Genomic DNA, 27,368 nt, shown 5'->3' on the forward strand with positions numbered 1-27,368 from the left:
TTCCTGAAGCTGCTGTTATAGCTGGAGTTTCTTGCCAGTTTACAGGGTGGCAGAGTTTCTCTAATTCTGTGGATTAGATGTTTGAAATTTGGGGCATTCGGGAAAAGTACAAGGTGGGCCAAATTATTTTTGATGTTGGCAAAACTTTGTCACCGTGTAGAATGCTGGCTTTTAAAACTGCTAAACATTTATGTTTTATAAATCCTTTTTAATATTAAGTATGCAAATGTGAACAGGATTTCTGAGACTCAGGGATAAATGTTTGGTAATTCATACTGATCATATGTGTCTTTCAGTTCTGATTTTAATGTTCAGCCTAATTTAAATATATGCCTCCCCTGACCATTGTTCTTTCATCCTATAATATGTAACATTATCAGAACATTAATTAAAAAATCCCAAATAAATTTCAAATCAATTTATAACAATTATGTTGTAAAAAAGGTTAAAAAAAGTCACAAAGAGATGCTCTCTTTATACTGGGAAAATATACTACATGTTATTTTCTTTTTAGTGAAACCATTTCTTACCAGTATTGTTTACAGTACACTGATGTTTCTCAGGTTAAACATTAGCACTGTTTTTCAGTGAAAAATAATTTGTAAAAAATGGAGTTTTCCCATGTTTTCTAGCACTGCTGTGGTGTAATCTTTTCAGGGAGGCAGCTGGAGGTGTCAGCTGCAAGGTGTTCATTCCACTTTCAGAGAAGAGGGAGGGATGAATAGAAGCCAGAGAAACAGAAAGATGAGCGACAAATATTATCAGGGCTATATTATATATACTTTAACAAGTGTGGTTCATTTCTTTTAAAATTTATGAAGTAGTTAATATTAACAGACTTTAAATCAAGGTGAATTCTGAGTTAATGGAACATGGGACTTACATGCACTGAGCCAGGTGGAATACGTTGCAAATTTGGAGTTCCTTCTCTAAATGTTTTTCCAAATGGTTCTAGATATACTCCATTTCTCTCCCCAATCATAGTTCCAGATACCTCAGGAGTTTCTGAAAATGAGTTCTATGATCTTCAAGTTTTTAATTATATTTAAGAATATGGAATATTTTTGGACAAAAAGATATGTTTCTGACCTGAGATCACAGAGGTTAGGATTGTATCAGTTTCAAACTAGGTAGGGATTGGCATAAAGATGCTCGTTTTCATCCAGAATCATGAATTAATGCTAGAAATGTACCTGTTGTTCCTCTGAGAGGATTCCATTAACAGCTCTGTGTGCATTTTGAATCCATACCAGAAAAGTGTACATTGTATTCTTTATGCAAGCAATGTCTTATTGCAATAAATGGAAAACTGGAAAATAACACACATACTATTCTTTATTTCCTTCAGAAACCCCCAGAAGCTGTACCTGGAGACTCACCAGCCCTTTCTGATCTCATTCCTATAATCAATGATCAATCACAGTACATTAACCATTTGGAAACAGAAGTGAAGTTTTGCAAGGTATCAGACAACATATTTGACCTATTAAAACCCTGATCCCCCAAATATGAATAACTGCTTTAAAAGCAGCTTAACTTTGACTTTAGATTGCCTGTTGTAATGACCCAAACTAAGCCAAATGCAATTCGGTAGATCCCTTACCATGTGTCTTAGTCTCTGGTGTTTAAGGGTATTTAGGGCATTTTTATGTCCTAATACAAATACAAATAAGCTTTTTTTTTTTTTTAAGCAGTTACATGGGAATTCAAGCTGCAAAAATACCATATATGTTTTGAGTATTCTTACTTCCTCTAAAAGGGTTAAAATAGTTGAGAATGTTAATCTAGACTTTGGGTCTCAAGATGTATTCCAATGTCAATAGCTATCTCAAGGAGCCTTTTACATGCTGACCCTTTATACTATAGGAGGAGTTGTCTGGGATGAAAGATCGAGTACAAGCAGTTGTACTTGAAAATGAGGAACTCCATCAGAAACTGAAATTCTTAACTGCAGAATACACATTGAGAGAACAAACTCTTCTAGATGCCTCGGTAGGTTTTTATTTTTTGTCCTTTTAATCAGCGCTCAGGTACCTGACCTGATTCTTTTTATGGAAGGCTATACAAATGGTTGTCTGCGAACTGAATTTTAGTCAAAATTTAATGAGAATTTGCAGACATGGATTTCCTTGGGTAACATCATTATCATAGGTTGCTAACCTAATTAACTTGTTTATTGGTTCTTATATTCTACTGAAATTTATAAGATTCAATACTTGCATAAGTAGCATTTGTTTAAAAAAACAGCCTACATAATTATAAATGAAGCGTTAATATTTTTGTTTTAGGCAGATACTCAGAACTCCTGGCCTGGAGGTGGTAAAGACTTTAGCATGCGTCAGCCTGTCTCCTCATCACCAGCATGTAACAAAGATCAGGCTTTTGTTACAGCAGCTGCTGAAGGCATAGAAAAATGGCCTGTAGAACTGGTTGGTATAAACTTTCTTTGCAGAGTCCTACCTTTGCAAAAACTTTCAATCCTTTCTTGTTGCTGCAGTTCTGATGATTAATTTTGTAGCAGACACAGGAGGAGTTTTGGTTGACTGAACCTTAATCTGAGCTCAAATTTTATGCTCTTAAACCTCATCTTCTCATTATGCCCTAATTAATATTATGCAGTTAGATACAGATGGCAAGTTGTATCTGCAGATGTTGACTTTCCACAGGTAAGTCTTGTTTAAAGATGATGGCTCCACTGTACTTTGGAGATTCTTAGCAGTAAGTCAATGCCCAAGCAGGTGGGAACTAGCTGATGTAATTTATGTAGCCCTCTACACAAGCTCTTTTGTGATGAGTTGTTCTGCTCCTGGAGCAGCACAGGCTCAGTGAGGTACAAAAGTAGCTTCATGCAGTCTGCTTTCCCTAAGCTGAATTACAAGCTTTTTGCTTTTAGGCATACAGAGGTATCCTAGTGATTTAGAGATAGTGTTGTCTCTATCCTATATTTTTAGTTTGGCAAGATATTAATTTTTCTTTTGCTCTGGAGTAGTAGGGTAGCATTGCTGTCTTTGGGGAAAAAAACTTGGTTAACTGAAAAGTTTTGATATTTTTTATTCATGTGCATATGTGCACTCTGAAATGTATAGGGTACTGTAATTCTTCAATTATATGTATTTATTATTTTTTTTCACTGAAAAATACAGTTTTCTTATTTTCGTGCTAGTATTTTAGAGCTGAAAACCTTCTCAGTGATCCCTAATGCCTGCAGTTGTTTGAAAGCTAAGTTTTACAGTAACTGCATTTTTCTTCATCTGCCACATTTAAAGCAAGAGAATCGTGTTGATTGTGACTTCTTTCTAAGAGTCATAGTGAGCTAAAATTGTAGTGCTTTATCTGGTTTGTTATCAACACTGCATTTAACATGAGTGTGGTTGATTCATATACCTTGTTCTTCACCAGGTAATAAAAGTAACTCGCTGTATTATACACTGTATTATAAATAAATAGCCTGTCTACTTCCAGTTCTTCAGAATTCCTCTTTAATATCTGCTAACTTATGGGAAAGCAAAAGCAAACTCAGGATACAATCATCAACTTGTGTAAATCATTGTAGAGGGCTACAGTTGGAGCTGCAACAGTTTACCATATGAGGTTCTGGCAAAGTACATAGAAATAAGAAAATGGGAAGGTTGTTCATTTTGTAGAAGTTCAGAAGTGTGAAATATTTAGGTTTCTCTGCCACTAGTATTTCAACAAGTTTATTTCCTCGGGGGAAAACAATGAATGTGGCTAAAGTCTAGGTTTATTTGTAAAGACTATTATGAAGAAAGCAAAAGACACTTCTTTTTTCCCATCTTTTCTACAGGAGAATCTAAAACTTCTTTATCAAGAAAAAGTCAATATCCTTGATGCTCAAATACAGTCTCTAAGGTAAAGTGAAATGTTTACTTTTTCCTTAAAATGATTGTTAATAAATTTTCACTACATAACAGCACGAACCACTCTTGATCTGAATTTAACTAGGAGAATGCCTGAATGCCTGAATGTTGTGTTTTCTGACAGTGTCCCTGAAAGCTGGTTTTATGGAAAGTTTTCTCAAATATAAATGTAGCAACAAAAAAATTGCATGTACCGCTACTTTATAGTAACAGTAGCAATATAAGATGTCTTTATCCTTTTTACCCTCTTTCCTCAGAGGAACATCATGTCTGCTAAGGTACACCAATCAAAGAAAAAAAGAGCAGTTAATATTGTATCATGTGTGAGGCCTTCCATAATTACCAATTTTCTACTAATATTTTATATTGCAAATTTTAGAGATCTTAAGCATCAAACTAGTTTTAGGCCATTTAATTATTTTGGAGCAGGAAAATATAATTTTGAGGTTTTCAGGCAGTGTTTCCAGTTGTGTAACTTGCATATCTTTAAACACAAAAACATTTGAAAGTAAGTCCTCATGTACTCCTCAAAATATTCAACGTTTGAATAGGTAGCAAATTATGAAAAAACAGAGGAAGGGGCAGCCACTTTAAGATATGGTTTTCAGGACTGAACTTCCCCTTGTACACCCACATTGATGATACTTCTGCTGAATTTATGCTTTTCCCTAAATAGATTGTGGTTTCATATATCTGAAAACTCTAGGCTTTTCTGTCTGTGTAAAAAGAGTCAAGTGGTAGGGAGACAAGTTCAAATAATACTGTCTGCAGTGGTGAAATCTGAAACATGCAAAGCTAGTTGGTTAGTGAATGTAAATGAGGATCTTAAATTTCAGCTGTTTTTATTTTTTTTCCCACTTGGCTTAAAGTGTTATGTATGCTCAGAAATAATTATTGGAGGCTAAAGTAGTCTGAAAATTTCCTCAAGTACATTATTCAGCCTCTTGATTTGTTTCTCCTAAGAGGCATGCTCTTTCAAACTGTAAGTTCTGGAAAGCTAAATTTTAATTGAAGTGAGAAATTATATCACTTTCAGTAATATAATAACTGCCTTTAACTTCAAGCATGAATTTACATAGGACTTGCTGATTTCTTTCCAAGGCTTTCCAACGATAGGTCTGTTGTGCCATGACTGTCTAAGGATATATGCAGAGCAAATTCTGTTCAGGTTATAGTGGATTATATTTAATAGACCAGCTACTAAAATTGGAAAAAGTGCACAGAAGATTTTCCAGATGGAAATAAGCATCCATGCAGTGTATATATCATGTGCACAGTAAATCCGATGCAACCAGAATGTGTCAGACTTCCTATGTGTGTGCTGCCCAGATGGCCTGCATAACAAACCAAAAGCTTTGGATTCATTGCACAATTTGTCAAATTGATCTATATATGCACAGTGTACGTTTGTCTGGAACTTCCTGATGTTAGTATTCCTACTGCTTGCAATCTCCCCAGCCTGACACATGCTTGGAAATTCTGGAGAAAATTCGTCAGAGCACCTGGTAAAAATTTTGGAGACAAGTGAAAAACTTGGCGTGTTTTTCTGCACATTTGTTTGACCTCAAGTTCATGTATATCACTGGATCAGAATGAATGTGCTGAATAGATCTGGATTCTTGTCTAGAGAGTAGAGAATAATTGTGAAGTTAGTGATATTATTAATAAAAACAACAGAAAATTGTTCGGGTATTGAAATATTTATACAGCTGGTAGTGTTTCTTGCTAATGAGTCTTATACTCTGTTCAGATAATATCTAAGCCTACAAATTTTTTATCTAATTATTTTCTGATACTACAGGGGGAAGGAACAAATTAACATAATGTTTTCTCTATTAATAACTTTAAGTGGGCAGTTCAACTGTTATTTCGCTATTAAAGTCTTTCTTAGCTTACTGAAATGTGGAAAATAGAGATTCTTACAGTTCTTTTTAGTATATTCGATGTGAATATAACTTGTAGAAATGTTTGATTTCACAAATAATATTTTTTATTTCTTCTTTCTAGAAAAGACCTTTCAGAATCTCAGAAGACATGCAAAGATTTGGAAGGAAGGCTGAAACAGCAGAAATCACTTGTTTCAGCTGCCAATTGTAGTCGGGTTGGTGGAATGTGCCTGAAATGCGCACAGCACGAGGCAGTTCTTGCACAGACTCATTGTAATGTTCATGTGCAGACCATTGAAAGGCTAACAAAGTAGGTTTGGGGGGTATGTACTTTGTCATTGAAAGTATGGATGCTTACATTAAACCATTTCAGTCTCAATATGTTTGGTTGCATTCACAGAGAGGTGTACACTTCTGGAACAATACACTCCCAAGCTGAAGTCGTAATGCTAAAATCAATGAATTTAGGTCCCGACCATTTTGAAATGGATAATTCAGTTTTTCTACTTATTTCAACTGGGAAAGAATGCTAGTCACTATCATGTAATTATGGTACCTTTGGCTGTCCAGATAATGAGGCTATTTATAGTCTTTTTCCTGCACTTTTTGTACAGGAAAGTCTCTCTGTCAGCACAAATATTGTTGAAGTCCACATATTTTGATTGAGTATTTCCTGCAAAAGTTCCTTATCTTTCTGTAGTTGGAATTTTTTCTGACTCCACTTTGTTCTCCTTGCATTTGGGGAACTTTTCAGATACATCAACAGTAGGTCAGGTGCTTGGGGTAGGATGCGTTTCCGACCAAAAACATGTGTAGTAGTTCCTCCCTGACAATAAATCGGGGAAAAGAAGTTCTATTGGATAAAAATAAATGAAATTATTTGCTGCAACCTTTTTTTAATTCTAGCTTTTATTTAAATATTTTTTTAAAAACAGCTATACAGACTGAATATATGAAATTCAGAAACCCCAACAGCATTAAATTTTTTTTTCATGGGAATTCTGCTAGTCAGCCGCCTTGAAAAAAACTCTCCCTCTCTACTTGCTAGTAGTAATGATAGGACACTGCAACTTTCTCAAACTTGGTTAAACAGCCATTGGTTTGTTGTCAGATGTCTGAAGCTTCTTAGGATTTCTGAAGTTTTAGAATGAGCCTGCTGGAGATGGAATAGTGGGTCAGTTAGAAGCAAGGAGACTGAAGGGACATAGTCCATAGTATGTGTAGTCTGTCAAGTGGATATTATCCCTATGCATTTGATGGCTATTGCCAGGATTTATATATTTTTTTTTCTAATATCAAGTCCAAGAATTTTCTGGAAAAGTTCTGTTGCTGAAAAGTCAGTTTTCAAAATCTACATTTGTAAGAAAAGTAATTATTTATCACAGATGTTGGAAAATATGAACAAACTATAAATCAGTACATTCTTGTCCTCTTGTATTATAAGGCAGCTCAAAGGAAAAGATTTGAGCTAACCTATTTATCTATCTTAAACCATTATTTCATTCAAGGTTTAACAAAATCTAAAAGCTACATCTGCTTGTTATGCAGTTTATTAAAACCAAAGGTATTTCAGTAGGGATTTTCAAAAGAACTTTGTACAATTCTTGTCGAAATTAAATTTCAAAATATGACTGTTAGTTCCCTGACAAATACAGAAAAATATGTTACCGTTTCACACAATGTCAAGAAAAGAAAGAAACGAAACCCAAACACAACAGTTTTCAGCCAGAATCTCAAGTTGCACCTCAACTACAGATAGTTAAAACTCTTAATGTAAAAGTTTTTAACATGACAAAATAATGAAAAGGTGAAGTTAAGTATTACAGTTTTACCAACTCTACTTCACTGTTTAGTATAGATCTTAGTTTCTTTGTTAACAAAATTCGTAGGAGATGTAGAATCAAGGTGGCTTATTGATTAGTTTAGTTCCAGTTTGTGGCAAAGGGATACAGATTTTCATTTTATATACTTAGTGATCTGAATTACTTGTTGAACCTAATCCTTTCTTTTAATATTTTTCCCCTTTTTTACCTTTCATGACAGTGTAATTCCATATTGCATCAATCTGCTTTTTCAGAAACATGCTTTTATTTTTTTTTTTTTTAGCATGGGATCCCCATTTTGTAATGCCAACAGAATGCGCTCAGCTTTAGTACATTAATGACTTGAGACCTGCTCTCATTATTGGCATTTTCTCTAATGGTCCATCCTTCTGAAGTGAAGGACAGGTCATCAAGCAAGTGATATTTTCAATATCTGCTAAGCTAGCAGTATGTGTTGTCTTTCACTCTTAACCCATGAGTTTTAGTCTTGCTTCACTTACCACCATCCTTATGTGTTATATCTGTTAATATTTTATATTTTATATACATGGTGTTAGGTTTTTTTCTCTTAAGATATAGAGGAAATATCTTGTTTTTCTTTATATGCAGGGAAAGAGATGACTTGATGGATGCACTTGTTTCACTGCGACAAAACATGAAAGAGATGCAGCAAAGAGAATCTGATGCTTGTAAGCAAGTTGAACATGCTGTGCAAATGGCAGAAGAGGCCAATTTGGAAAAAATAAAGGTAAATTAATCCAGAAATTAGAGCTTTTCAGTGTTCAGTTTTACTGTAAATGTTAGTTTTCATGCTAATGAACAAGTATGGGTTAGACCTTTGTCATATGTTGATATGATGTAGTAGATTTAAAACAATTGCACTGTGTGACTGTTTCTAAGCAGTAACATGAACTCTGTATTTGAGTTCTTGAATTTTCGTCAATACTGTAGGGAGTGTTGAATTTTTAAATTCTGATATAGCTTCACAGCTAGGTGATATAAATTCAAAGAATTTTCAAAGGCATTCATAACATGTAACAGGATAATTTTCACATCGTATGTCTGACATACTCTGGCAAGAATAGTTAAAATGCTTACAAACAACTCTTTTTTTGCCTCAGATAAGAGCAGTGCAAGAACTGATTAATTATCAGAGCTCTCTGAAGATGAGAAGTCCTGTCTAATTTTACCTGCAGGAAGCTTTTGGTGTTATGTAAATTATAATCTTAAAACCAGTTTTGATCTAATGCTTGTGTTAGCTCTAGTTCTATACACAATCAGTCTATATTGACCTAAATTATTGTCTTGATAGGTAGTGACATCTACTGTATTATTAGTGAATTACTATGGAATTGAGAGAGTGTTGTTTTGTTTTCTTTTTTTGAACTAAATGCATACAAGATTGATATAAATGCTCTGTTGATTAAATTGGTATTATTCATCCAGTTCTGCAAGAGAAGTGTACGTGTGTGTAGGGTCTTGTGAAGTGCTGTCTGCTTGTGTACAAGTCAGAATAGTAGTCTGATTTTTTTGATAGTTAAAAACTTTTTTAATATGAAGGAACAGGAAGAAATTTTTTACTTATGATGCATTAATTTAGCATTTTTACATGTATTGGTATGTTTTGGTAACTACAGTCTTTTTTTTCCCAGTCCTATTCTACTCTTCAGCACTGTTTTTGTTGATAATTAGCATGTAATCCAGTAGAACAGTCCTTATAAGAAAAGTGAGGGGTTAACACATTAAGCTTCCAAATCCTACAATTGCGGTTTCATCACTTTGTTGATCAAAAGTCCAGCCTCTGGTGCTTATCATTTAAAACCACCATTTCTTTTTGTCTTTTGGTTGTCTCTGTAGTTTGTGGCCTCTTGCCTGTTGTGTAGGGCAAGGAGGAGGTCTGTTAAGGTTGATTTTACATAGTTGAAGGAAAATCAGGAATGTATTTTCAACATAAATGTCATAAACGAATAATTGTTTGATTGCTCACTGTGTAGTCAAAACAATGGTACCTCACCAAGGTAGACTGGTGATATGAAAAGGGATCCTGTGGAGAGTCTCACAGAATTGACATAAAACTAATGGAGACCGTTAGAGCATTTTTTTAAAAATTATGGCTTAACTTGCTTCCCTCATGAACAGCCCAATGCCATGAAAATTGAATGCAGGGGATTGGCTTCAAGTAAAAGAAAAATACAGTTGAATACAGTAGGATTCCTAAAAGGAGGTTACTCTAGCTTCTTTGAAACAGGATATCCTGAATATCAGCAAAATGATGAAATGAGATCTAGTTTACTTGTCGGCTAGCATAGCTGCCTTTAGGGTGCTTTGAATACTTGGATTTACTTTTAAGAGAGGAGGGTATTTCTGATTTAAACTGACATAACATTCCTTCTATCACTTTGGCAGAAATACGGCAGCAAACATTGATAAATATTTTTTTCCCCCTAGCTTTTTTAGAAGATAGTGTTTTGAGAGTGTTCTTCAACTTATGTTTCTTCTTTTTTGATAGAAAACACATCCATAACCTGTTGTTTTAGCACCTCAAATTGAGCAGTGCTTTTATGAGGTTTTTAGTAGAATTAGTTTTTTACAAACCTGAAACTTAAAAGAGTTTTAAAAATTGTATTTATCTTTACTTACTGCTTTCAGGTTTCTTCTTAGTGTTCTGCACTCAGTAATTCACTTCAGGGGGAGGATAGGTGAAAGTGCATACATTTCATTAATTTTTCCATATCTTTTTCCTAAGTTATGCAGTTAGGCAGTAACCACAGTATTTGCAAGGAGTCAAATATTAGAGGCTGATTCTAGTGATGTGCACTCAGGAATTTTAAATGCAAGGCAAATAATCATAGTTTTTAGAAGAACAGCTGCTTATTTGGAAAATTCTTCTGTCTTTGCCTTAACTCTTAAAAGCAATTAGATTTGTATGTATATACAGTAGGACATGTATATACATACAAACATATACATCTATTTTCATTTTCTTAGTCCTATTTTAGATGTTAACACAATAGGGTATGTATAAACATCATAATAACTACATAAAAAATAAAAATATTATCTTTCTTCTAGCAGATTGGTTTCTCTGACAGCATTAGATAAATACTGTATTTGTTCAAAAATTTTCGTTTTCTTCCACTTAAGAAAATAGTTGGTTTTTTTTAGGCTCTAGTCCACTGTGAGCAACTGAAAAGTGAGGTGGAACGGCAGAAGAACTGTCTTGAAAGGGAGCTGGCTGCCCAGCTAAATGAGAGGGCTAATGAAAAAGAAGCAGTGCGGGAAGAAATGAAGAAAGAAAGGGAGGACTTGGCAGCAATGGTATGAATTGGTTCTTTTCCTGTTTATGTGTTACAATGAGCGCATCATCCTCTTTAAACTTCCTGTTTGCTTGTCTTTCATTTTCGGTTTTGGATCTGAGGGCTCACTAAGTCACTTCTACCATTGTTTTAAAGCAGTGGTAGATAAGTGATTCTTTGAATTTGAATTACTGCGGTTTATGCTATGTCACTATGTACATACTAGGTTATTTATGTTATGCCCTTTATTTTAGTTTGCATAATATTTTCTGATGCACATTGTCGAAGTAGGAAAGGGTTAAGTAATGTGTGACACAAGGTTTGTACGTATCTCTTTTATAAAAATTATTATTTAACTTGGCAAGTCAAACACTGAGAAGTTAGCACATGTCAAATTTAGGATTCTTTGCTACTTTGATCTTACATATACATTAATGTTATGGTATCAAAATTTCAGAGTGATCTTATCATATGCTTAGTTTTCCCACCTGCAGAAATGTGTTGGAATCTCTTTTCTCACTTTTACTGATGTTTATAAACTCTCTGAGACAGAATCTGTCTTACAATTTATGCTGTGACCATTGTGGTAGTCTTGATAACCTTTTCTTGATGCTAGTTCAATTTGAGTATAAAACATAAGGATTTTCTGCCCAGTGGAGTCTACAGAGGAAACCTCATGCTAACAGCAGTAAGCCTGAGAGACGTGATAGAGAAGGCACTTCTAAGGTGATTGAAAAGGAAAGAAAATGTAGAGAGAGAAATACTTCATGAATTAGTGGTTTTCATGCTTGCTTGACATGCAACCTCTTCAACTATTTTCTAGTGGAGATTTGGAAACAATAGAGTGAATTTCTCTGCTGACTGTAAGCTTTTTCCATATTTTGGGGCTCTTTTATAAACTGTATGGCTTATTTCTAAAAATTCAGAGAGCTGAACAGGATAAACTAGTTAAGTGTGTTTAAAAAAAAGGGGGGGGGACGTTCTTTAGCAGTGTTGTTGCTTGTAAAATGACTGGAAAGCCACTAACATAAACAGGGAGCCAAGGTGATCTGGTGATATTTCTGGTATTATGAGATGGTGGAATAATATCTTAAGCTGCTACAGGAAGTCAGAGCCTTTGACTCCAGTTCCAGATATAAAAACAGGAATTAAGCACAGTGATAGGGACTAAGTGTTATTTAAGTAAGTGAACTGATCATCAGAAATCTGTTGCCAGGGAAACTGAAATTAAAAAAAATAAGCTTACACTGGAGACAATGAGGCATTATTAAGCAATTCCTTGTTTGACTGCCTACTATCATGTTATCCCTCTTATGAAATCAATTATTTAGCTACAGAGTTGCTTTAGAGCAGAGTATTCACTCCAAAATACAGCCTATTAGACAAGCATTTCATACTTTTTTTTGGTAGAATGTTTCACTCCATGTCATCACATTACTTTAAATTTCATCACTCACTGAGATGTGTTTTACTGAAACTGATTCCCACTTTGAGTAGTTGTAGTCCTTTTTTAAAATCCTGAATACACATCAGACAACATATAGTGACACTATGATGACATCATGCTTGATAATTAAAGATATGGGATGATTTGGTAGAAAGCTATGGTCTGTATTAATGATACACACCTACATATTATTAGCTACTTTTATGTTTCAGGATTAATGTGATAGTAGAAATGGTATACTGTGCATCAAGTCAACCTTAATATGAATATTTTATCACTCACTTTATGAAATTATTTGTTTGAAGGGGAGAATTAGCGTGATACATAAATCAGGTGGAGGTATAAGGAGTGAAAAATAGTTATGAATATATAATCCTCTAGGTTTGGCTTTGAATTTCTGTAAGTTAACCTAGAACTGCCAGACACCATTATTTCCACTTATATTAGTAAGCTTCAGGGCTAAATAGCTGAAGGTTCACTATCTCTGTTTTATTGTTACATTTTTCTACCATTCAGCAAAACTTTATGTGGATTACATTAGAATTTTTAATATACTGTTTCTATATGGGTTTTGTACGACCTCATGCTTTGATCTATATGCTGAAATGTTTTCTGAAATTGAAAATTAATTTGAAGTCTGTGGTTGCAATGAGAGTTTTCTTTAGCTGGGAGAACATGATTTGGTTTAAAACAATCTACATAAGGATGCATAAGAAGGTGTTCAATAGTACTCTTACAGCTGCAAAACTAATGCAACCAGCTGCTTCTGAAACTTTGTTCATACTTTAAACTCCTGGAGACTAGTCCAGTTGATGAAAAGTTTCAAATAAACTACTGTGTCATAAATTAATTCAAAATTACGAACCTATTGTTAAAATAATTTAACCATATTTTATTATTAATAATACCTGATAAATTTTATTGCACATGCTTATTTTTTATTGTATTTTTAATTCTATAAATTTTGTCTACATATGGTTGCTTTTGAGGAGAGTGTCCCACAAGATTTAGGTCTGTGGTTGGTCAAATTGTCGTTACAGTGTCCTTGGACTTTTTGCAGGTGACAGCCTTGTCCGAGAATGTGGCCATTTTGGAGGCTCAAATAAAGAAAACTACGAGTGAAAAGAACTCTCTAGTTAACCAGTTAGAACAATCACAGGATCAGCTTGCATCTCATGAAATGGAGATGAATAAGGTAAGCACATTTATAAATGAGTATTGAGCTTGGTTTTCCCTATCATTGTGACCTGAAAGATGAGAATTTTTTCTTTCTCCGTTTTTCTGTTTTGCTAAAGAACGTGTGATAAATGTAGACTTCATCTGACCATCCCACAGGCACAGCTGTAGGAGTAAAAAGATAACTTTTTCAGCCTGCCTAGTCACCTTATCATGCAAAAGCTAACTTTTCTACTTTGCAATCTATGCAGATCACTATTTAATACTATTTAAAACTATTTAAAAATTCAGTAAAAATTGCATTCGTTCTGACATGACTGGGACATGCAGTGCTAAAATAAAGGGAGCTGTATCAAATCACTGTTTGTCAAATCACTTTCCTTTAGACTTTGTGTGTAGTATACTGCTTTATTCATTAACGTTGATTGTATGTCCCTTACAAAGAAATCTTTCTTATAACTAAGAATTATAGCTTAACATCTCTCTAGTGTAGGTATATCACTTTTGGGTTCTTTATTTTGCACATTTCTCAATCTATTAGAGCCTTAATATGGGTTAACATGAGAATGAAAAAACACTTTGTTACAGCCTCTTGAAATGTTTATATACCTTACCAATAATCTTTAGGGCCCATCCTACCTCCCCAGCTGTTAAGTGGAAGGTTTTGGCTAACAATTAGTTCTTTAGGCCTCCAGAGATTTCTGGAGAGATTTTCAACAGTTTCTGTCTTCCCCTGCTTCCCCAGCTGGTAGTAATAGGTGAAAGTATTGCAGAAAATTCACAGCAAAAACTCATTGCAACTTACTAGAAATTTTAATTCCATTTCAGATGAATGAGTATTTTAAGAATGTCAGAATGGTTTGATTTACCATTTCTGAAACACACTTTTGGTCTTTCAGGCTGTGTTTACAGATGACTAGCACCAGTTACAGGGGTGAAGACCAGGTAATAGGTATAAATATTCATTGGTCTGAAAAGGACAATTTTGTAGCCTGCTGATTTGAAGCTGTCTCTCAGGAGAGTGATGCTGCGGTTCATCCCTGCTTCAGTTAAGGTTAATCAGTATGAAGTTGAATAGGTGGTCACCTTGCAATAGCCTATACTCTTTTAATTGCACTGTCCTGAGAGATTGGAAGGCTTCATTTGTGTCACTGTACTAAACTGAGAAGTCTCAAAAATCCTGAAGGAACCCTCTGACCATTGAGCTGACAGGACTATGTGGATCACCCTGACATTTTCTATTGGCCATGTAAGCAACATCTTTGTCTGTTATGAATCTGACTCCTTGTTTCCAGACTGAGTTTGTCATTATTAAAAACAACAAATAGCAACACTTTTGTTTTGAGTTTTAGCTGAAATATTTTTTTCCTCATGTACCAGAAGTCAGAGGGAGAAAAATTTCCTTCATTCCTGAGGAGACTGAAAAATCTGTTATTAGGACAGCACCATCTGCTGATTCTTCTGTGTTATTCACTTTGTACACTCAATGGAGAAGCTGAAGGCGAGGATTGCTGTATTTCTTTAATTTTACTTGGAGGAAGTGACATATTGCATTTTGTTACATTCTTCATGTAAAGGAAGGAGGAGGTAGAAAGAGACAGGGTTTGCAAGCTATGCAATTGCATATTATGATTTTTTTAGTTGCATATGATATTTTAGTGTTTAAAAAAATGCTTTAGAAATTTGCCATTCTTTAGAGTGTTTGCTGCTTTGCATTATTTGCAGTGGCTAAATTCACAAGCTGTCCTTTGCATTTATAAGTCATGCTACTTCTTAAAAGTTACGACAGTTGGCTTCGTTTTTTCCTAGAGTGATTTCATTATAGTATGCATATTTACTTTTTCCCTAACTTTTTTTTAAGAAGGAGAAAAAAATAGTGAAAATGAGAAGAGGTATGAGACTGAAAACAAATTAGTTTGGATTGTAGAATATGTGAGAGCGTTTTTGAGAAGCACAGAGGATTGTAGCAGCAAATTAAAGGGTGCACATTTAGGAAGCAAGTCTGCTGAAAGAATATGAGCAAGGGAGGAAAAGAGTGAGTTGGAAAGAAAGTTGTCTAAGAGGAGCTGTGAATAAACACATTTGCATTCTCATTAGGGAATGTGCATGTATTTATGTTTGGTTAATTAATACATAAATACATGTATTAATTATGTACATGAACATAATTAATACAGGCACAAACTGGAGGTGATGGCACAAAAAGGGGATTGAGAAACTGAAGAAATCCCTGCATAGCAATAAAGAAAGTTATGTGGGAGGAATTTTTTTATTTTGTTTTGTTCTTTTTTTGTTTCTTTTTCACTTTTTCCTAACCCCTCCCCAGACCCTCTGAAGATGACCAGCCTTCAGGTGGAAAGGATTGAGGAGGCAATATGACAAACACTCCAACAGCAGAGAATAGTTGTCCTGTGGGGAAGTGATTTCTTTAAATGTTGCTTTGATCCATTTCTTCTGGACTATGGCTATATTTAAATTATATTTAAATTGTTTTTTAAAGAATTTATATTCAGTTTGCCATAACTCTGTAAAGCTCTGATCAAACTTTGAAAATTATTGTAGTAACATCTAAATTTCTTTCTTAACAGTGAAAAATTGGCAAGTTAAGAAAATATACCCTTACGTAGGAGTGTGATCCATCCTTTGCTTCTAGGTTTTCAAGTGTTGACATAGACTTTCTTGGGATTTTACAGAGAATAGAAGAATAATATAAAACCAGCAGCTGTATTTTAACTGTATTTAGTGGCATATATTTACAACATAAATATTTATACCTAGCAAAATTTTGACTCAAATATATTTGAATCTAGAAGGCACTGCATATTTCAAAGTTAGTGACTATATAGAGAATTCATGTAGCAGTTCATGTTGAGATCCACCTTTTTATATAAAAACATTTACCATAGTAGCCTTAAAATATCTGTAAATTTAAAATATGTTGCATTTCAATGACCTGTAGAGGGCACCAAAAGATCTAATTGCAAACCTTGGTCTACCCTTCAAGCTACAGATCATGTTGTCTGTGTAATCTAACAGGTGTGTGGAGAAATGCGCTATCAGTTGAATCAAACCAAAATGAAGAAGGATGAGGCAGAAAAGGAGCTCAGAGAGTACAGAACAAAAACTATAAGGGAGCTTGAAATTAAGGACCAGGTAAGAGATAATACTGCTATAACTTTGCAGTTACTAGTAGCCTAAGTAGGGTTATTTCAGAAGCTGGAATGATTCATTTTTCTAATAGTGGTCATTTATTAGTGTTAAATGGTTTCTAAATTAATGGCAAAAAGCCAGCGATTACTGCTAAATAAATACCTCTTGGTTGTCTTAATCTTGTTTTCAGCCCTAGTATGTTCAGTTTTGCGTATTACTCATCCCATGCTTTCATATAGAATTACTCTATCATATGTATTCATACGAAGTACTTAAATTGTATGTACTGTATACATATGTTTATACACTTTTTCTCACAAATAAATCCACACATAATTACCTACATATGCAGCCTGACAGAACATTAAAGACTTTAAGCATAACATAATGATACCAAAAATGAAAATAATTTATCTTCCAATTTCTTTAAAGATTCAAGGTTAATGAATGCTGGGATTCATAGAAGTTTAAAAAAAAAACCAAAACAAAAGTAACCTTCTAGAAAAAAGTAACTGTAGAAAAATTCCACTTGGCATTAACTACTGCTTATCTAAAACTGGGTTTTATAATAATACAGAAACCAACGTATGCCTTACAGGTAGTCTCTGAGAAAACATCCCATGCAGTAAGAAGGATTATTAGAGTAACCTGCAACATACTTGGCAAACAGCTTGAACAGGTGTAATCTGCATCTTTTGAAGTGCCCTTTTTGTTGAAGTTCTATCCATTTTTTCTCTAGGACTTCAAACTTTCAGTTATTCCTTCATAGTTGTGATTTGCACATGAATGGATATCTTCTGAATACACAGATATATAAGATGCACATGAGGATAATTTTTTTAATATGCATTTTGTTATTAGGGCAACCTATCCAACAGGTTTTGAATCATTCTTTTTCTTGTAAATAACTGAACACATCATTCCCTGTGTATAAATATATGTAGGGAAAAATGCAGTATTTCTAAAATTATATTTTTATTTATCAGTTCCCCTAAAGTTTTGTATAGGACAGTAAGTTTACTTATTAAAGTGCAAGCGTAGTCTGGAAGCAATTATTAATTCAAATTAGAATGAAAGGATAGTAAAGTCCAAAGGAGGAGCTTATTGGATAAAATAATCCTTCAACATGTATAGAAATTCCTACAGCGCAGAAAAATAGAGGTCTTAAAGCATTTTCTTTTCAGGGTTGTTATTTTTTTATTTTTTTTTTTTTTTTTTTTCACTCCTGCATCCTTTAGGCCTAAGGACACTGAGAAACAAAAAACAAGCTTGTCGTCTGTGCCTTGACAGATATCACAGATAAAAAGAGTTGGCATAATCTTGGCATACAAATAAAACAGGATGTGTTTAATAAGATACTTGAAGAAGTATCTTGGATTTTATATCCTGTTCTCCAGCTCGCTTCAGGATTGCCTTTTGAACAAATTGCAAAATTTAACAAAATATTTTAACCTCATGTATTGACATACTGGTATTTTAATCAGCGTGGGTATGAGTGCACCAAAATGTGGTGATTTAAAATTGATATAAAGTGAAGTGATGTGAGAGGGAGTTCCTATCAGCAAAGATTATTAGATAATTAGATAACTATTAGATAATTCAGTAATTATGTAATTATATTGTTCAAATATGATTGTTGGTTCCTAAAAAAAAGGGAAAACAAACCATTTTGAAATTCTCAGACTCAGTATCTAGCAGCTGTTTTATAGCTGTGGTTCTAGGAACACAGATAGCTCTGTATAAGTCCTAGTATTATTTAACATGTTCAAAGGCAGCCCAAGAAGAGTGTTCATTCATTTTTGCCTTGTTCTGTTGTTGTTGCTGTGGTTTTTTTAAATCAAATTTTAACGAATGTTAATAAGTAACTGCAAACTATTTCATGTAAATGAAATGAAAACAGCTCAATCACATCTAGCTTTGTATTTGAAGAAAAACCTGAAATGTTTTATCTTATATGGCAATAAATAGCAAATAGTAATTGTTCTTTGGTCTCTCAGCCATGACCTGACCTTCTGGCTAAGAGACAGAGCTGATACCTTCCTTGGCCACCATCTGTTCATAATAAATGCTTTTTTTTTTTTTTTTTTTTTTTAAGTAGAGAGACAATAATGTATGAGTATTTTCTTGCTATTCTGTATTAAATGATGCTTTTTTCTGTTTTAAAAGCAAAGAATCATGTTTCATATTGAGAGTAAGTTTACTGTTTCTTGGGGAATAATTGTATTTTTAATTGTGATGTGGATAAATTTTAGTTTTGAAGATATTTTTTAGTTTATATGTAGTGACTTTTTAAAAGGGATTAAAATTATTCAGGTGTGTCAGAATAGGCAGAAATGCCCACATGTATGATTTAGGATCACCACATACATATATGTCGAATAAATGCAGGTATGTATTTATCATATGCTGGTATTTATAAAGCTCTTGAAGAATGAACTTGCATCATTTAGGGAATTTACAGAGAGTGTGTATATATATATATATGTGTGTGCATATATATATATATCTATATATCTTTGGTCTTATTCTCTTTTAACTTACATCTCTTTTCCTATTTTTATTGCTCGGTTAGGACTAGTATCAAGGTGTTAATATTTCTTATGACTACCTGTTATTAACATTTTATATGAATATTTCTTAAATTAAATATTAAGAAGCAATGAGCAATGTTTCCATTTAAATTGAGTAGCTGTTTTGTAATATCATCCATCATGATCCTGATTAACATCAGGATTTTGGAGGGAGGTGGGAGGAAAGACATGTACCATACAGTTTCTCTACACAAAAACCACATCTGTTCATCTGGCCCAGTGTGTTGTAAAGTAGCATCACCTACTGCCCTCTCTTTTTCTCTCTCAGCCCTCCCATTGTGGACGTAGCTGTGCTAAAATAACAGTGCATTACTTAATACTTTACTGCTTGGGAACAAGCTTTATAAATTGTATGAATATAATGCCTTCATGGCAGTAAACTGTGTCCACACTAGGGGTTGTACTAGCACAGCTATATCAGAGAAAAGTCACGCCCTAACCTAAATAGCTATTATCAGAACAAAAATTGTGTGGCATATTTGACACAGCAGGACTTCACTTTTATAATACTTTTTTTGTTAATTTATAAGCACTGCATGGCATAATTTGTGCATTTCTAACAGAAACCATACTTCTGACACGCTATGAAATTGTTCCTCAGATTAGTCTCACTTGTTCTTTTCTGCTCTGCCTTATAAAAATGAAGTTCACTGTTAATAATTTGCTTTCTGTTTGTCTGAAATAATTTATATTTGGTTTAAAAAATCTGGCAAGCTTCAGCATGTAGAAGTGAAAACAGTTTTTAGTATTGGTTTATGCAGTCAAAGCCAATTTGGGCATCATCCTTATTAGATCTTAACAGTAGCATTGCTCCACTGGGAGTTGTGGTATCCTTGTAATAAAGTAATAGGGCATTATAAATTCAACTTCAGAAACTAACTGCAGCTTTTAAATTTTGTTTTACCCTATTTTGAGGAATCAGATAAATACTTTGATGTAGAAATAAATCCAAACTGGTAATCTTAACCTGTAAAAAAATCTTTAAATTTGGGCAGGCACAGTTTGAAGTGGAGGGTTACAGAATTCTGTTGCCTATTTGCGGCAATTCCTGTGACAGAATAAAAAGCTTCAGAAATATTATACTAAAACCTACAGACTTTTAAGAGTTTTCTGCATGGCAGTTCATCAGCCCAAATACAAAAAAAGTTGGAGACTCACTGATATGCACAACCTGTACAAATAGGAAGAGCTACACATCAAAGCATTTTTGTGCAATATGACAGAACCTAAATGATGCCTCTGTACACTATAGACTGACAATTTTGCAGACAAATAAAAATCTGGCAAAATGGCAGTCCAAAAGCATTTTGCCAAAGGGTATTTTGGGAATGTTTATCTCATTTGTCATAAATCCGTGATTTATAGTAACCTAATGTAGACATTATAAGAGGAGAGATTACTGACTCTGTCTTCATCAAAAATAATTCAGGCCAAGAATTTGGGTATATATCCTGGAAATGCTGCAGTGTCCGATGCAAGATCAGTAACACCTTCTGAAGCCCCTAATTCACTGAAAATGTCTTTTTATTTATAGATATCAGGCTTTCATAAGTCAGCCTTTTAAATACTAGAGTTTTCACAAGCTATGACATTCAGAATATCACCAGATGTTTTGAAACTTCCAAGTTTTAATAGCAGTGGTGAAGATGGGTTAGGATTATGTGTTATGTGTGTTCTTGTGTCCTATATCTGACATTTTCTTACCTCATTAGTTCTAAAGATGCTCTGCAAGTCCTATTTTGAAAAGAAATTCTGTTAAATCAGTGAACATATACTTGCGTAATATTTGGCAAGAGAACATTAAGAAAATGTGATAACCTTTACTGTAACGGAACTCTTTCCAAGGAATCATTTTGTGTTTTGGGCATTCAATGCATTAATTTGAAGATGAGTAAATAAGGATAAAATGGCAGTACTTTATGCCTTGCTTTGATATGAATTTTCTGACCTGCTCAGGAGGAACATCACTCTTTTTTATAGCTGAACTTACTAGCTCATCTCAAGATTTTTGAGGAAGACTTTGACCTACAACCCTGCAATATGTAACAAATGTTTAATTACAATTATAATATGTCTGCTGCTGCTCTGCAATGGCATTGCTTTCCTCTGCCAGCCATCCATTCCTTAAGGATCAGTGGTATGAGCAGCCTGCATTAAATTCTTTGTCATCTTTCCATAAGAAAAATCCTAGAGACCATGATTCCTTGTCGTAGAATTTTCTGTAATGACTGGTCTGCATTTCTGTATGAGTCTGTAGGATTCCCCTAAGCAGCTGGCCTGCTAAGAGGAAGAACACAGCTGGTAAATCAGGATTTTATTGTTCATAGGTGTAGTTGGCCCATGTAATCTGGATCTGTGTTCTGTCATCCAGAGTGATGTCACTCCGTAGTATAGGGAAAGAGAAAATAATTTATGTGCATTAAACATTATTCAAAGTAGGAAAAGAATTGCACATCTCTTGATAAACTGGGTATATATACTTAAATTAGTTGTTTTCTTTTGTTTTTTTTCTTCTTCTCTGACTAGAAAAAAATGGTTGTTTTATCAATAGTATTGTGTCAAAAGTCAGAAGAAAAAGACTGTAAAAGTCCCTATCACTTGTCAGTTGTTACTGCATAGGTTTTCTTTCCAGTTATTCCTTAATGCTGTCCAGGAGGAAAGAACCTATCTCACATCAGTAGTCTCAAATAGTGTTTCAAAGAATAAAACGAGCCAGGTTTTTTCTCTCCTGTTTTTCAATAATGAAGTAGGAGTAATATTCCTCTTCTTTCTTTCTACATGCATCTGTCCTTTTCTGAAATTCTATTATCAGCAGGAAAACTCACCACCTCATTCTCCCCTGTCCCCCTCAGTGCAATCCATTTATTAAAAAAACCCTAAATATCGTGTTCCACTGTGAACAAAATCACTTTCTTATCTCTGCTGGTGGCTACTGAGCTAATCTGTAGTACAGCAATGTTCCCTGTTAAAATGTGACTGTAATAATCTCTATGGGATTGGAAGTTTTGTTCCTGAAATAGTATTGCAGTTCAGATATTTTGTCAAATTAAAAGCAAATATTTTCATGGAAATAATGAGGTAAAATCCTTGTATAATATGTTTCAGCCATTTACTCCTGTCTGTTTCCCAGGGTATTTATCCACAGGGACCATATTGCTCTTTCAGAGTTTGCACAACGACAGGCCTTTAAGGTTATTTCTTAATTAAAAAATTGCGTGTGTGTACTCATAAATATATACTTTGCAACATAAATTTTTTCTTGCCCCAGATAACAATTGCAGGTATAAAGTTTGCTTCAATGTGATTTAGAATGTGTGATTTTAAGAGTATCCACCCTCCATGCTATTCCCCTGCTCTTTCTAGCAAAGTGCAAGGTCCTGTCTCTCTTAATTCTCAGTCAGTTTGGAAGCAAAGGGTTTGTGGCTGATGACCTTTGCTTAGGTAATGGCTCTCCTCTTGAGGCTCTGCCTTTTAGTGGAGCACACAAGGTAGTGCTAGGTGCTGTTACAACTGATAAAGTGGTCACAAAACTACCTGGTTTTGAGGAATTCAAAAGTTCCACCAGATGAGGTTAGAATAGTAGCTATCCAACTAATTGCAGCCTGCATTACTTATCTAGGCTGTCTTTGCTTGTTCCTCTGGTCTTTAGAGATCAACTGATTTGTGAGCCAGCCATACAGAAAAAACTTTTTGAAAGAACCACGTGTGTTTATTGGGGTTACTTATTGTGTTTCTGCTCACATTACTTACCTTTCATGTCAGGAAAGGTTTTCAGATTGCTATTTTGGCCTAGATGTTTTGTAGAATTTGCAGTAGTCTTGTGGTTTTTGTAAATTAACCTCTTAGAAGAAGGTGGTCTTTGTGAATTCTTCTAAGCCTTGTGTACGTGGTATTTGTATATTCTCACAGCTTTATAATAAATCTGCTTCCACAAAGGAGGTTTCCCCTATGAACCCAAATTTAGTTTTCATAACTGATTTGTATCTTCATTCAGATTTGAATGGAAAGCAGCAGTAAGTCATACAGAGTGTAAAAGGAAGAAAGACATTGTTTGGATGTGGCAGGAGTTAACCTTGTGATGGCCCTAACTCTCTTTTACAAAGTTGGATAGTTCTTCAGGTGCAATATGCTATGTCAGATGGCCATGCCTGGGAGGTCTGAGGCTTAGAGACCACTCCAAACCTAGAGTTGCTTGATTGATATCAGGATTAGGATAGAAATGATTGCAAGTGACCCCTGCTGCATATGGACTGATAGTATCTTTTCTCTAAGTAAAATACTCAAAATCTTCCTACAAAACCAGTCTTGTTTTGTTGTTTCTTTTTAAATTTAAAAATAAATAAATAAAATAAACCCCAATTAGTTCTGTCCCTGATTAATTAATACATTAATAAGGATAGAAAGCAACATGGCTTGAGATCACTGTTAAGTAGTTCAAAAACTTCCTGTCACTGGTACATATAATATTTAAATGCATGTGAATGGCCATACTGGGGTCACCTCTTTCAAAGACCATGATTATAGCCTTGGTCCTGTGCACTATCACTGGTCTCATTGCTTTGAAGGGCTGCTTTAGTAAATGAAACTAAGCTCGTGAGCATCAGGGCCTGTAGAAGTGTATGTGTTTTTATAGGTGTTGATCGCCTCTGGGGGATGTACCTGCAAATACCAACCACCACAGTAATTATATTTCACTTTTTATTACTTTATATTTGTTCTTTTATTTTTGGCTCTACATTATGCCCCTTTAATCTTTAATAATAACAATAACAGAAGTTAATAAAAATAAATTAATAAATTAAAATTAATACTAATGGTGGAGAATGAAGTATGAAACAAAAAGAATGTGCTGTAAATTCACATAAGTATTTTCCTCTCCAGAATTATTTTACTGCAGAATTTGTGCAATGATACAGTCAGTGCAAAATTTTTTTTACGTTATACTGTGTATTTTCTTACCTGATGTGTGAGCATACTGGTACAACAGTAAATGTCATAAATCACTTATGAATTAATTTGATTTTAGTTTATTTTTTATGTTTTAGAACTCTTCTAAAGTTTTTACATTTACTTTAGAATACGCGTTCTTTTATCACCACTTAATCATTCTCATTTGTTTAAAAAGTATTTGTCTTTTCTGTCAGTCAGCTGCTATTTAAAATTCTGTGAAAAACATCTGCTAGTTTGAAATTTAAAGTTGCATTTTTACATACAATAGAATCAGCATCAGTATGAAAAGAATTAAACAATTATTTTAATCTTTAATTTGACTCGTTTTGAATGAAACTGTTATTTCCTTTAATTAGATTTTGTAGAGATAAAGAGATGTCTAGTTAATTAAAAAGTACATTTTTACAATAGACATAAGTATTGTTAGATGCAGATAATTTCAGATACGTTATGAAGAGGACATTTGAGGACTGATTCAGTGTTTGAGAAATCATCTTTTATGTTTTCCAGTAAGTTGAATTTATGTCACTGAATAAGCATCTCCAGTGTGTTCCCCTAAAAATGAGTTGTGAAAGTCTGAAGATAATTTGTAAATACATCATAAACTAAGGAATGAGAAGTGAAACACTTAAGCGCTTCAAGAAAAGATATAGGAAGGTCCTATATACTTCTAAGTGGAAAACTTAAAATATAAAAGGTGGTTGGTGGTAATACTGAAAAAAGAATAATGGATATAGAATTAAATTTTACTACTGTGATATTTCACCAATGTTTTAATTTTTGTTTAATTAAAACTTCTTTCCTGTAACTGAATATGTGTGTGAAATGGTGTTAATGTGTTTCAGCTTACTAATAATGGTGTTTCTCTTACTGAGGTTTAGCCTGCCATCTTTCAATGGCAAAGTGCCTGTTGATATTCCTGGGAGTTTGGGCAACTGCAGAGCAAGACAGATTAAACAGTACTTTTGAAATTATGTGCAGAAGTAATAAGAACATTAAAGTTGCGGAGTTAAGCACCAGAAGTTGCCTGTTCTAACCTTAATGTAGTCTTGTTGTACATATACATTATGATAATTCTGTTCCTTGTTATACTGAAAATCTGTTTCAGATTTTCTTAAATGCAAGATTGTCATCTGTCTTTTTGCGGTTCTGTGCTCCATCTCTTGTCTCTCATATACATTGAAAAGTTAAGTACCTTGAAGAAATAACTTTCTGATCATGTTGTAAAAAGCTGTATCACAGGTGATAGGCACTGAGGGATCAAATTAACACTGCATAAGAAACAGAGCTGTCAGCAAAATGCTTTAGTTGGTGGTTTGCTTCTGTTTCTGTCCCTACAATTACACTTGGACCCGGATAGCAGATACAGAACTGCTTGCTACTTCCCAGTAGAAATGGTAACTAAAGTAGTGCAAAAACTAGTTTGAGTCCAAATAGTTTTGGAAAAATGCTCCTGATAAGGTTCCCTGCAGGAGCAGTGAAAAAGATTCATCGATTCTTTAATTTCCCTGTAGATTAAATCCGGATTATATTGTGATGACCTAATGGTGGACTAGACATATTTCAATATAGAGGGTGTTTGTGAGACTGTTATTGTTTGCAGGAGAGAGAAGAGGGTGTATTTTTATTGTATGGGCATGTCTCAAGTTTTGAGGTTTTATGTTTCAAACTCTTATCTGAGTTTTTAAACCAAACTAACATGTAGCATTTAGAGTGTGGTCCGTTTTCAGCATGATGATGCATGGCTCCTACCAAATTATTTTCAACTGGCATTTTCTGGTGTTTCAAAAGAATAATTTAGTTGATAACCCTAAATATAACTGGATTAGATATTTCTGATTTCTGAGTTGCTGCTAATGTGTTTTCTCGGGTAGCATTTTTCTGTCATCCCTTTCTCATGAGGTTGTCTGCCATTTCTGCCATGGTCATTACCAGAATTCTTGTGTAGAATTCCTGCTCTTCATATAGTTCCATGCTGCGAGTACCTCCAAATATTGGTAATTTAAGATGTGTATATATATATTAATATCTGTATATACCTACACACATGAACAAACACATGTGTACATGTGTGTATGAGTGTAAAAGGAGCTGATACCAAATTTTTGAATTACTGATGAAAGTAGCACAAGTAAAATTGTTCTTCAAAGCCCATGTTTGCTTTCTTGATATTTTTAATAGAAATTATAATACACCTGTGAATCTTTAAAGATCCTGTCATGAAGTGACACTTCTGTGTCTGAGAATTTCTCTCTACGCTTTCATGATAACTGAAATCTATGGATGTGTTCCTGGGTTCAGCCCTGAAGGTTCAACATCTGGCCAATGGAAACGAAACATTTTCACCAGAGGTTCTTGCACTTGGAATTTGTTTCCTTCTGTAGGTCTGTGTCAAAACCTGACTGAGCCTGTTTAACTTGAGGCAATGGTGTAAAGCCCATCTGTTCCTTGAAACTTTTCCCCGAAGGAGTCATCTACAGTGTATTTATATTCTCAGCTGTGGTTGTGCTTTTTCAAATACTTAGTTGATGTTTTTTGACTAATTTGTGGTTTGAGTTTGTTTAAAGGTATACTGAATGGATGTATTTTTGAAGCAAATTTTAAGAATGTTGCAGAACTTCCCTGTCTTTAACAGTGAAGAGCTTGTGTCTCTGCTTACTGTGGATGGAGAAATAACATTTATGAACTGCTACTGTTAAGAATAGAGAACCCACTGAGACTTCTGTTCTATTTAACATATGCAAAAGTCCATGAAAATAAGTACAAATGCAAAGCATATGTAACCTAATATCTCTGAACACCTGGTTTTAAAATATATTTACAATGCAATAGGTTGTTACATTCTTTAGAAGGAAAGAGTACTAACAATTTTGTTTATAGTTTTACTGTCTTTGCATTTGAAGTTGGAATTATTGATTTAATTTGATAGGAAGTCCATGTGATAAAACAAGGTTTTAATCAAAATTTCCTTCATGAGCCTTTGTTGAGTGCTCTCGGGGGGGAAAGTGTACAGTTAAGTAATTAGCAAAATTAAAAATTTTAAAAAAACAACATTATGAAATGTTTTTCTAGATGAAGAGGTTGTATTTGTCTGACATCGTGATTTAATGTAAGTAGTTTAGGTTAACATTTTTGTCAGAGGAAAAGAGACTATTGTTACGAAGGTGCTTC

The 27,368-nt window shown here is 34.1% G+C and overlaps 1 protein-coding gene across 3 annotated transcripts in view; it reads left to right on the forward strand.

Moving 5' to 3' along the window:
* The window catches only part of SDCCAG8 (serologically defined colon cancer antigen 8), a 65,122-nt gene that overhangs the window by 11,094 nt on the left and 26,660 nt on the right, over window positions 1-27,368 (forward strand). For all 3 annotated transcript variants that reach the window (XM_017806711.1, XM_017806712.1, XM_017806710.1), the window contains 9 exons: window positions 1,349-1,462; window positions 1,867-1,992; window positions 2,289-2,429; window positions 3,806-3,870; window positions 5,886-6,074; window positions 8,197-8,335; window positions 10,753-10,905; window positions 13,391-13,525; window positions 16,543-16,659. In XM_017806711.1, the coding sequence (XP_017662200.1) occupies window positions 1,349-1,462; window positions 1,867-1,992; window positions 2,289-2,429; window positions 3,806-3,870; window positions 5,886-6,074; window positions 8,197-8,335; window positions 10,753-10,905; window positions 13,391-13,525; window positions 16,543-16,659 (1,179 nt within the window). The remainder of the gene's footprint in view (window positions 1-1,348; window positions 1,463-1,866; window positions 1,993-2,288; window positions 2,430-3,805; window positions 3,871-5,885; window positions 6,075-8,196; window positions 8,336-10,752; window positions 10,906-13,390; window positions 13,526-16,542; window positions 16,660-27,368) is intronic.

Source organism: Lepidothrix coronata, unplaced genomic scaffold (assembly GCF_001604755.1).
Source record: "Lepidothrix coronata isolate B3197 unplaced genomic scaffold, Lepidothrix_coronata-1.0 Scaffold16, whole genome shotgun sequence".
NCBI classification, from domain to species: Eukaryota; Metazoa; Chordata; class Aves; order Passeriformes; family Pipridae; genus Lepidothrix; species Lepidothrix coronata.